Below are 13,329 nucleotides of genomic sequence, written 5' to 3' on the forward strand. Positions count from 1 at the left end.
AATTTATACTGAAAGTTTAGATCTTTATAAGAAATGCCATGTAACAAAATTTTTCTAAGTTGCTTGAAGTTTTAACTTCAACTTTTGAGTACATTTATGATTATTTCTCTCTCAGAAATTTCAACTTTTAATAGTAAATTTATACTGAACGTTTAGATCTTTATAAAAATTGCCAAATAGAAAATTTTTCTAAGTTACTTGAAGTTTTACCTTCAATTTTTGAGTACATTTATGATTATTTCTCTCTCAGAAATTTCAACTTTTATTAGTACATTTATACTTGAAGTTACTTGAGGTTTCAACTTATATTTTACTACATTTAAAAAAGATTCTTTTTCAAAACTTTCATCTTGAAATAGTATATTTTTACTGTAATTTGAAGGGAGTTTTAACTTACAACTTTTAAGTACATTTAAGATTAATTTTCTATCAGGAATTTCAACTTTTAATAGTAAATTTCTATTGTAAGTTACTTGAGGTTTTAACTTAAATTTTAGTACACCTTAAAATTTGTGGGAAATGTAAGATTATGTCTCCTAAAAATAATAATACGTAAGAAGAGTTCTAACGTCTTCAGTCATATATATATATATATATATATATATATATATATATATATATATATATATATATATGCTTATTCATGAAATGTCTACTTCTATTCCAAAAAGAATCCTATCGGGGAATAACAGCCCAGAGAGGAACGGAAATAGGGAAATAAATAAACGATATAAGAAGTAATGAAAAATTGAAATAAAATATTTTAGAAACATTAAAACAGACATTTCATATATAAACTATAAAAAGATTTATGTCAGCCTGTTCAACATAAAAACATTTGCTGAAAGTTTGAGCTTTTGAAGTTCTACCGATTTAACAACTCGATTAGAAATATCATTCCACAACTTAGTCACAGCTGGAATAAAACTTCTAGAGTACTGTCTAGTGTTGAGGTTACTCTTTTCACCCATTGCGAAAGAATTTTAGTAGTAAGAGTTAAGAGAAATAAAAGTTCTACCAAGTCAACTATCCCGTTAGGAAGATCATTCCACAACTTGGTCACAGCTGGAATAAAACTTTTAGAGTACTGTGTAGTATTGAGTCTACTTTTTATCCATTACGAAAGAATTTTAGTAGTAAGAGTCAAGAGAAATAATAATGACTAAATATAATTTTGTCTCTGGTGTCGCAGATGTTGCTATGCATGGTAGTGGCAGGAGCCAGCGCTGCCAACTTCTACCGTGGTATCGTCGGCCAATCGGGAATCGTCAACTACGATGGTAACAACGTCCAATTCACCCGCGAACAGGCAGAAAACATCGTCCTGGTTGGACCCTCCGGTGTTGTGACCAGGGACGGAAAGAACATGCAGCGCCTTCCTGACCACATTGTCAAGAGGGACGTCGGCTTTGTCAATGACAAGGGCAGCTTCGGCCTCTCCGGAGTCGTGAGAACCGACGGCACCATCGAAGCCTTCTCCGCCGCAGACATTGACAACATCGTTCTGATTGGACCTTCCGGAGTCGTCACCAAGGACGGACGTAACTGGCACCTGGATGAGAACTTGCACATCCGCCGATCCAAAAGAAGCCCAAATTCCTTCGGACACACTTACGGCCCCTCCGGTATTGTCAGCAAGGAAGGAAAGCAGTATCAGTTGCCCCATGGAGTAGAAATTCTCATTGCCGGTCCAGCCCACGCTATCCTCTCCAATGGAGAAATTATCAGCTACTATGATTAAGAGGTCAACATCTGTCTTATGGAAATCCCCAAATACAAAATGTTAAAACCAACTTTGTACAGATTTATCTGTAAATAATGTAAAAAAAAAATAGTAATAAAAACATTGCTCATTTCAATCGTGGTTTTTAGCCTAGCCTAATGACACACCTTGTTGTAGATTTCCTAGCCCATACGGCCTAGCACGGGCTCTTGCAATCATGCCGCCCGTATTTGATCTACCTGCTGGAAGTATATTGGAAACGTCCCTGTTTCGCTCACTAATCTTGTGAGCTATGGATTGAGGGTTTAAAGGAGCATATAGATATAAGGGTAGAAAAGACAAGCTATGATAAGCAGCTCTTCTAGGAGAAGGACACACCGAAATCAAACCATTGTTCTCTGGTCTTGGGTAGTGCCATAGCCTCTGTACCAAGGTCTTCCAGACTTGGTTAGAGTTCTCTTGCTTGAGGGTACACTCGGGCACACTATTCTATCTAATTCTTCTTTCTCTTGTTTTGTTAAAGTTTTCGTAGCTCATATATAAAATATTTATTGTAATATTTTATTTTTCCTTATTTCCTTTCCTTACCGAGCTATTTTCCCTGTTGAAGCCCCTGGGCTTATAGCATCTTGCTTTTCCAACAAGGGTTTTAGGTTATCAAGTAATAATAATAATAATAATAATAATAATAATAATAATAGATTGCCCAATGTTCCCATTCACCAACCCCTTCACTTGACTGTAGAAATAATTATCCCCAATCCTATTATTTGCCAACATGTCTTCCGAATATGACAATAACTTAAATTTACTCCCCTTTACACATAGATAGCTAGGAATAGAACATGAAATAAAATCATAAGCATTGATAACGTAATCATATTTATTTCCTGGAAAAAGAAAAAAAAAAAGAAAAAAAAGAAAAATGAAAAATACTGAAATATTTACAACTATTTTACGTTATAACTTTAATTCACTTATTACAGATTAGAAATCAATACTTTATTTATTACAGTTCAGTTTTATTAAACAAAAGAAGAAAGAAAACAATTTACCTAAATATAAATTAACATAATAAATGAAATAAATACCAGTACTCAGCGATCGAGTCCCATACCCGCAAGTATGAATTAATACCATATGTAAAATAAACTTGGGAGTATGGGTACCCCCCGTTAAGAACCCCTGTCTTAGTGGGTCCTTTCTGGACGTGTCTAGTGCTTTATGTACAGCGCAAGATGGCGCCAGAGATACGGCTCTAACGAAGCTGGTGGCAACTGAGTGAATTACGGTGTAGACTATCCAGTTAGTAGGGAAGTCAGTGCCGGCCCCCATTTGTTAAGGCAGTGACGATATCTTTAATAAGTCACAAGTTAAATTTAGAAGAAAAATATACCGGACTCCAAGCTAGGCTGGAACGACATCGGTGGTCATACGTCTGCGAGGCTAAATATTATACCAATAAAGATATAGATTGAAGAGGCGCATTTTTATTAATATTATATTATTATTATCATTATTGTTATTATGATTAATATTATTATTATTACTTGCTAAGCTACATCCCTAGTTGCGAAAGCAGGATGTTATAAGCCCAGGGGCTCCAACAGGGAAAATAGCCCAGTGAGGAAAGGAAACAAGGAAAAATGAAATATTTCAAGAAGAGTAACAACATATCTCCTATATAAACTATAAAAACTTTTAACAAAACAAGAGAAAGAGAAACAGGACAGAACACCGTGCCCGAGTGTACCCTAAAGCAAGATTTATAATAACAAAATCCAATTGTTTCTCATTCATACTTATTTTCTTTTATCAAAAAATATAAAAGAAAAACTATAAATCACAAAAACTCGAATTTGTTAATATAAATCAAGAGCGTTGTATAAACACTAATTTGGGTTAGAGTTCTCTTGCTTGAGGGTACACTTAGGCACACTATTCTATCTCTTTTTTTTTCTCTTGTATTTTTAAAGTTTTTTTCAGTTTATATAGGAATTATCTATTTCAATGCTGTTACTATTCTTAAACTTTTTTCCTTGTTTCCTTTCATTACAGGGGTATTTTCCCTAATGGGGTGCCGGGGCTTATAGCATCCTGCTTTTCCAACTAGGGTTGTAGTTTAGCAAATAACAATAATAATAATAATAATAATAATAATAATAATAATAATAATAATAATAATATTCAGAGTTAGGACGCAGGTGTGTAGAAACCATGTTATTTACCTTCATATTTTTAAGTACAGTAAATCGAATTCATAATTGGAACTGAAGTGTGATTACCACCTGAAGATGTACATCATAATTGGTTCCTACGTACGCTGCATCTCAATGAGGTTCATTTGAATATCAACGTAAGTTATATTATTCTATGCTAGTCTTACTAAAATTCATACGATTAGAAGTTCGCGTTGGAACATGAGAAACAATGCGAAACTGTTATTGTAATTCTGGTATGAAAGGAGTAATGAACTTTGCTCTAATTCTGCTTAAATGGTGGGACACTCAGTTTATCTTATATTATATAATCGTGTTCAAATTTGCTTCCGAAAGTCTTTTTTTCCTAGTCTATAATGGAAATTTTTCATCCCCTGATTCTTTAACAATCTCTAGGGACCCATTATGTTATCCTTAATGTCCATTTATTATCTGTCATTCTCATTACATTTCTTCTTCTTACACATACACACACACATATATATACATATATATATATATATATATATATATATATATATATATATATATATATATATATATATATATATATATATGTATATATATGTGTGTGTGTGTACAGTATATAAATATAAATATATATATATATAAAGAGAGAGAGAGAGAGAGAGAGAGAGAGAGAGAGAGAGAGAGAGAGAGAGAGAGAGAGAGAGAGAGAGAGAGAGAAAATGCTGTACTTAACCATATATATTTTCAACTTTGCAAAACACTGCATAAGAACGTAGGCATACCTGTAAAACTATTACATTATTGAATTTAAAACCCAATCATCTACCTACAATAAGTGATATACACAAACACATTGATTATCATATTAATCCCCCACGAAGTGTACGTATAATTAACTTTCAAGTACCTGCCAAGGTTGAATTGTAAGTAATTGGTAGACCAGAAATTCCATTATATATCTTAAAGGGTTATCTTCCTTATGGTCTATTACCATCCCAATTAATTTGAACAACGAAAAAGGGTAAACAAGTTTCGGACGCAGATCGAGAGAGAGAGAGAGAGAGAGAGAGAGAGAGAGAGAGAGAGAGAGAGAGAGAGAGAGAGAGAGAGGAAGAGCTCCATTTTTGTCATTGGTAACAGATACAGTATCTTCTTAGATCAGTAAACACACACACACAAATACCATACACATACCCGTACACATACATATATATGTATATATATATATATATATATATATATATATATATATATATATATATATATATATATATATATACTGTATGTATATATATATAATATATATATATATATAATATATATATATATATATATATATATATATATATATATACATATATATATATATATATATATATATATATATATATATATATATATATACTAGCGTATGGATTTGGGTACCACTTACTTCACCTTTGCAAGGTAAAATTGAACATCTTCTTAAATATATATATATATATATATATATATATATATATATATATATATATATATATATATATATATATATATATATATATAGATAGATAGATAGATAGATAAAATATATATACACACACAAAACAACAACAAATGCTGCCATTTCTAGTCCACAGCAAGACAGTTGCCTCAGACATGTTTCTATTCATGTCCGGGGTTTGGGCAGTTATAATCACCATGCTGGTAAATTACAGATTGGTGATGGTGGGAGATTTACGTCTGATCGCTCACAACCAACCAACCTAGTATAGGTGAGCCTGACTGGTACAGCTTTGATGATCATGAGAAGACGTAAACCCTTTCGCTATATTAAGGTATATGCATATAAATATATATATATATATATATATATACCTACATACATATATATATATATATATATATATATATATATATATATGTATCCATACACACACACACACACACACACACATATATATATATATATATATATATATATATATATATATATATATATATATATATATAAATGTATACATATATATAAATATATTCATATGTAAATATATATTCACACACACACACACATATATATATATATATATATATATATATATATATATATATATATATATATGTATATATATATATATATATGTATATATATGTATATGTATATATATATATACATTTATATAAAACATATATGCATATACATATATATATATATATATATATATATATATATATATATATATATACATACTTACATACATATATATTATATAAAACTAATAAACACGAAAAAATCTCTACTTTACGTAATTACCTATCACATTTGAAAGCTATTGATGGGCGATAGTCTTTATCATTGATCGCTGACTGACAACATTAAAAGATTACTTCCAATTATCTTTCGACGCAAACCTGTATATCTGGAGGCAATTTCATGAGCACACGGTTGAGGATAAAAATTTTAATTGTTCATTACTTCTTATATCGTTTATTTATTTCCTTATTTCCTTTCTTCACTGGGCTATTTTTCCCTGTTGGAGCCCCTGGGTTTATAGCATCTCGCTTTTCCAACTAGGGTCGTAGCTGAGCTAGTAGTAGTAGTAATAATAATAATAATAATAATAATAATAATAATAATGATAATTATAGTAATAGTTATAATAATAATAATAATAATAATAATAATAATAATAATAATATTGATAATAATAATAATAATAATAAACTATAGTAATAATAATACAAATAATAATTATGAAAAAATAATAATGATGATAATAATAATAATAATAATAATAATAATAATAATCATAAGAATAATAAATTTAATAGTTTTAATAAAAATGAGTTTAATAATAATACTAATTCCAATAAGCTAATCGCATCTACTTTCAGCAGTTTGATACAGGTCTCAAAGTATTGATTTTGGGGCACGTTTTATTACCGTATAAACGTTTAAAATACACTATTATACGCGACCCGTCAAAAATCACGGCTAAATATTTAGATAGATATGCACACACAGATTCAACCCTTCCCCCCTCCCCATTCCCTAAATACATCTCTGGTAGTTTCAGCAATTTGTGGGAGATTGTAGTTCCCGAATATTAGTCTCGAGGTAACCCCCCCCCCCCTGTACCTGCTACTGATGATGATGACGATATATATATATATATATATATATATATATATATATATATATATATATATATATATATATACACATATATATGTATGATAAATTTTTGCACATTTAGACGTGTTTTTCATATTCAAATAAGCCTTATTTTTTTTGATACATTAATGTCTGGATTCTCTTAACGACCTCGGGATCAGAACCCCAGGCGAAATCACACAAAGACAAGAGCTTGTGACCGGCCGGGAATCGAACCCTGGTCCGGCAAGCTTGTATAGACAGTGACTGCCAATTAGCCAAGTGGTAGTCACTGTCTATACACGTTTGCCGGGCCAGGGTTCGATTCCCGGCCGGTTACAAGCTCTTGTCTTTGTGTGATTTCACCTGGGGCTCTGATCCCGAGGTCGTTAAGAGAATCCAGACATTAATGTATCAAAAAAAATAAAATATGGCTAATTTGAATGTGTGTGTATGTATATATATACATACATACATACATATACATATATATATATCTATATATATATATATATATATATATATATATATATATATATGCATATATATATATACACACACATAAAAAATCCTTCTTCATATCCTTTGTACAGTAGATAAGAGACCATCCCTTCCCTCACTTCAGGCTGAGTTATATTCATGTTTTTATCACCGAGGGGAACTGTTGGCGCAGCCTTGTGCCTTCACATATCTCAAAATAAAAATAGGAAAATAAAAACTAAATTACTATGCTCAATGGAAGTTTCTGGGAGGCGAAGCGGCCCTATATGATAGAGAGAGATTATATATATATATATATATATATATATATATATATATATATATATATATATATATATATATATCCCCAACTCGAGGGAAGGGAAGATACCGACTAGTTATATGGCTGGCAATGCCTCTTAGTGATACAGGTTAAGATATGTACTGTATATACTACCGCTAGAGAGTTATGGGGTCCTTTGACTGGCCAGACAGTACTACATAGGACCCTTCTCTCTGGTTACGGTTCTTTCCCTTTGCCTACACAGACACCGAATAGTCTGGCCTATTCTTCACAGATTCTCCTCTGTCCTCATACACCTGACAACATTTAGATTGCCAAACAGTTCTTCTTCACCCAGGGGGTTAACTACTGTACTGTAATTGTTCAGTGGCTACTTTCTTCTTGGTAAGGGTAGAAGAGACTCTTCAGCTATGGTAAGCAGCTCTTCTAGGAGAAGGACACTCCAAAATCAAACCATTGTTCTCTAGTCTTGGGTAGTGCCATAGCCTCTGTACCATGGTCTTCCACTGTCTTGGGTTAGAGTTCTCTTGCTTGAGGGTACACTCGGGCACACTTCTATCTAGTCTCTCTTCCTCTTGTTTTGTTACAGTTTTTATAAGTTTTTTATAGGAAATATTTATTTTAATGTTGTTATTATACTTAAAAAATATTTTATTTTTCTTTATTTCCTTTCCTCACTGGGCTATTTTTCCTGTTGGGGCCCCTGGGCTTATAGCATCCTGCTTTTCCAACTAGGGTTGTAGCTTAGCATTTAATAATAATAATAATATATATATATATATATATATATATATATATATATATATATATATACATATATATATATAATATATATATATATATATATATATATACATATATATATATATATATATCTCAACCGGTATCACTGAGGTGCATTGCCAGACGTATAACTAGTTGGTCTCTTCCCTTCCTTCGAGTAGGGGAGAGAGAGAGTAAGTAGTCATACCATGGTGAGAGGGGATACCCCGACAGGTACAGACAGAAACCACAATCTCCCAGAGATTTCCGAAACTGCCGTGTTGTAGTTAGGAAAAAGGAGGGGTAGGAAGGTTTGAATCTGTGTGCGCATATTATTATTATTATTATTATTACTTGCCAAGCTACAACCCCAGTTGGAAAAGCAGGATGCTATTAACGCAGGGTCTCCAACAGGGAAAATAACCCAGTGAGGAAAGGAAATAAGAGAATTACCAATTAAAGGATTCCAAGAACAGTAACATTAAAATAAACATTTCATATATAAACTATAAAAACTTTAACAAAATAAGAGGGAGCGAAATAAGATAAAATAGTGCCCGAGCGTACACGCAAGCAAGAGAACTCTAACCCAGTGCAAGGCCATGGTACAGAGGCTATGACACTACCCAAGAGTATTTAAATATTTAGCCGTCGTTTTTGACGGGTCACGTACATTAGTATAGAATAAAAATTAACATATCAGCCATGATTTAAATAGCGGTGGTATATTTGAGAAAAATTCTGATAAAATAGAGGCAGAATATTAAAAGAATACAGCCTAAACCATCAAATCTCTAATATAAAGTAGAAAGCTAACGATGAAATTGAAATACAAATGAATAAAATTGTGAGTGGGTATGAATGTGATCATCAGAGTAAAATCTGGAAATAATTCCTCATCAATCACCTAAGTGTGAGGTATAATTTGCTGATCAACCGAAAAATAACAGTCAATGGTAAAATCTGGAAATAATTGTTTATCAACAGCATCAGAGTGAGAAATAACTTGCTGATCTTGCAAAATATCAACAACCTAAAAATATCAGTCAATGGAAAAATCTGGAAATAATTCTTCATCAACTGCAACATAGTGAGAAATAACTTGCTGATCTTGCAAAATATCAACAACCTAATAATATCAAAGGTAAAATCTGGAAACAATTGTTTATCAACAGCATCAAACTGAGAAATAACTTGCTGATCTTGCAAAATATCAACAACCTAAAAATATCAAAGGTAAAATCCAGAAATATTTTTTTATCAACAGCATCAGAGTGAGAAATAACTTGTTGATCTTGCGAAATATCAACAACCTAAAAATATCAAAGGTAAAATCTAGAATTAATTCTTTATCAACAGCATCGGAGTGAGAAATAACTTGCTGACCTTGCAAAATATCAATAACCTAAAAATATCAGTCAAAGGTAAAATCCGGAAATAATTCTTTATCAACAGCATCAGAGTGAGAAATAAACTTGCTGAACTGGCATAATATCAATAAGCTAAAAATATCAGTCAAAGGTAAAATCAGTCAATGGTATAATCTGCAAATAATCTTTTATCAACAGCACCAGAGTGAGGAATAACATACTACTGTAATCTTGCGAGATATCAACAACCTAAAAATATCATTCATTAAAACGCCCCTTGACGATTTGACCCTGAAAGAAACCAGGCTGGCCAAACCATCAGTCATTATCCACATCCAGTGACAGAAAATCCCAGAAACTCATCATCATTATTTTCGGATTTAATGAGAATTAAGGTCTATTTTTACCAAGTCGGCGGGATCCCAAGGCCAATCTTAGGACAGCAACAGACTGAATCGACCAGACTCGTTTTTTTTTTTCGAACTTCTAAATCCAGAGTCGTTCTTATCTCTACAACGACCGTCGTATGGAGTACCAGCGGACCCGTTTCTAGTTCTACGCAATCGCAACTGTCGTAAAAACGATCTCGAAATCCATTAGGGCAGATTTTTAAGAGTTCTGATCTTCTGATCTTTGGAATAAAATAAAAACATAAACGAGAAATTGCACTCAACTATGTAAAAGCGATGTTGAGTTAGTTTTTATTTGTTCAGTCTCAAGTGAAATACTAACCAAAAGGGTCTCTTGAGTTCCAGCCTCTGGCTATATAGTAGGTCCTCGGACAAAATATGAATACTGCACTGTTAAAATTGTGCCATAAAACACAGTAAATAAATATATATATATATATATATATATATATATATATATATATATAATATATATATATATATATATATATATACATATATATATACATATATATATGCATATATATATATATGCATATATTATCATTATCATATATATATATATATATATATATGTATATATATATATATATATATGAATGATTTAAAGTTTTCAGGATGCCTGAAAACTTTAAATCATTCATATATATATATACATATATATATACATATATATATGCATATATATATGCATATATTATCATTATCATTATTAGCTAAGCTACAACCCTAGTAGGAAGAAAAGGATGCTATAAGACCAAGGGCTCCACCGAGGAAAAATACCCCAGTGAGGAAACTTAATAAGTGATGAACAATTAAAATAAAATATTTTAAGAACAGTAATAACATTAAAATAAATCTTTTATATTCAAACTATAAACACTTGAGAAAACAAAAGGAAGATATTAGATAGTATCTTTTTCCCCTGGCTCACGAAACTAGACATTGAACCAGAAGGGAAACGTTATTGTGAGAGATAAGGTTTCCAGGGGATAACGTTTCCAGGTACAATACCTCCAGGAAAACCCAACGAAAAACGATACATAACGTTTCTTTATAAACGACAGAAAAAATCAATTAGTATGTCCCCCGACACAAAAGATCCGGTCTGGCAGAGATTAAAAGTTTCGGATACAAAGATTGACGGAGTTGTTGAGAGAGGATGACGTCTGTAATCAACTATTGGGTCTCCAGGTCAATCTCTCTCTCTCTCTCTCTCTCTCTCTCTCTCTCTCTCTCTCTCTCTCTCTCTCTCTCTCTCTCTCAATATATATATTTCTATATATAAATATATATATGTATATATATACTGTATATATATACATATATACATATATATATATGTATACACACACACATATATATATATATATATATATATATATATATATATATATATATATATATATATATATATATATTATATATATATATATTACATATATATATATCCCTTTACTTTTACCCGTAACATCCATATCAGTTTTCTTCGTAAGTACAAGTTTCCAAGAAAAAACTAAACCTAAGAAAAAGAGAATGGGTATCAATTACTGCCTTCCTCAGCCTGTCCTTCTTGGTTTACAAGACTATTGTGTAACGTGCCATATGGAAGGTAGGCATCGAGGTATGGGGGGCGACTTAGCGAATGGATTCTTTATTCAACCGATAATAAAGTAAATAGATTCTTTTTTTATCTACTCTGGGTGATGATATGCCACTCAGTTTTTCTCTGTTTGGTTTCCATTAGCGGCTATACCTCCTTACAGAACATATATACACCATAGGGAACAGGGGGAGGGGAGGGACTTGAACGGTGAAGTGGAGAAAATCCTGGGTATAAAGTGAAGCGCCGAATATTGACAAATAATGACATTGAGGATCACAATTAGGTAAACGTTAATAATAATAATAATAATAATAATAATAATAATAATAATAATAATAATAATGATAATAATAATAAAAATAATAATGATAATAACAACAATAATAATAATAATAAAAATAATAACAATAATAATAATGCTAATGATAATACTACTAGTACTACTAATAATAATAATAATAACAACGACAAGAACAACAATAATAATAATAATCATAATAATGATGATAATAATGATAATTATAACAACAATAATAATACTATAATAATAATATTAACAATAATAATAATAACAATAACAATAATAATAATAATAATAATAATAATAATAATAATAATAATAAAAATAACAATAATAATAAAGGGAACAAGCAATGTTAACAGTATAATCTCTATTTCTGAAAAATAAATATTTTTCTGGGTAGATTTGGCTGACAGAGCTATGAATTTAGGAGTAGCTATGGTGTATGAATTGCTCATATGAAATATTAATTAGTTATTAATACTTGTATAACTTATCACCAACTTCACATAACATCAAGCTTTCTCTCAAGCTTTGATCTTAACTCGAATTATAAATTATAGCACATATATTTTCTTCCCATCCATATAAGACATAATTTTATAATTAATATTGCTGTTTATCCAAATTTAGCCCCTTCAACTTGAAAATTGGAAAAATAATATACACTTATTATTATCATTATCACCATCATTATTATTGTTATTATTACTATTATTACTATTATTATTATTATTATTATTATTATTATTATTATTATTATCATTATTATTATTATTATCATCATCATACTTCTCCGCATTTATGTTAGTCGTCTTCCTTCGTTATCAATATTTCGTCAAATAATAACTAACTAATTATTAAGCCCTTTTCCTCTTATTCATTAATCTAAATATGTCATCCCCTTATATTGAATCTTATTTGTCTGGTTGTTTGTTCAATTAGGGTTGTAGCTTAATAATAATAATAATAATAATAATAATAATAATAATAATAACCTGCACTATTTTCCCTGTTGGAGCCGGAGGGCTTATAGCATCCTGCTCCTCCA

General features: G+C 30.8%; 1 protein-coding gene and 1 long non-coding RNA gene across 2 annotated transcripts in view; one reads left to right on the forward strand and one right to left on the reverse strand.

The window, feature by feature from the left end:
- The window catches only part of LOC137630988 (cuticle protein CP1158-like), a 2,083-nt gene extending 224 nt beyond the window's left edge, over nt 1-1,859 (forward strand). Inside the window, exon 2 of the mRNA XM_068362518.1 lies at nt 1,193-1,859. Within this exon, the coding sequence (XP_068218619.1) occupies nt 1,193-1,741 (549 nt within the window). The 3' untranslated portion in view covers nt 1,742-1,859. The remainder of the gene's footprint in view (nt 1-1,192) is intronic.
- The window catches only part of LOC137630990 (uncharacterized), a 326,533-nt gene that overhangs the window by 240,557 nt on the left and 72,647 nt on the right, over nt 1-13,329 (reverse strand). The gene's annotated exons all lie outside the window — the stretch shown is intronic.

This window comes from Palaemon carinicauda, chromosome 39 (genome assembly GCF_036898095.1).
Source record: "Palaemon carinicauda isolate YSFRI2023 chromosome 39, ASM3689809v2, whole genome shotgun sequence".
Taxonomy (NCBI): Eukaryota; Metazoa; Arthropoda; class Malacostraca; order Decapoda; family Palaemonidae; genus Palaemon; species Palaemon carinicauda.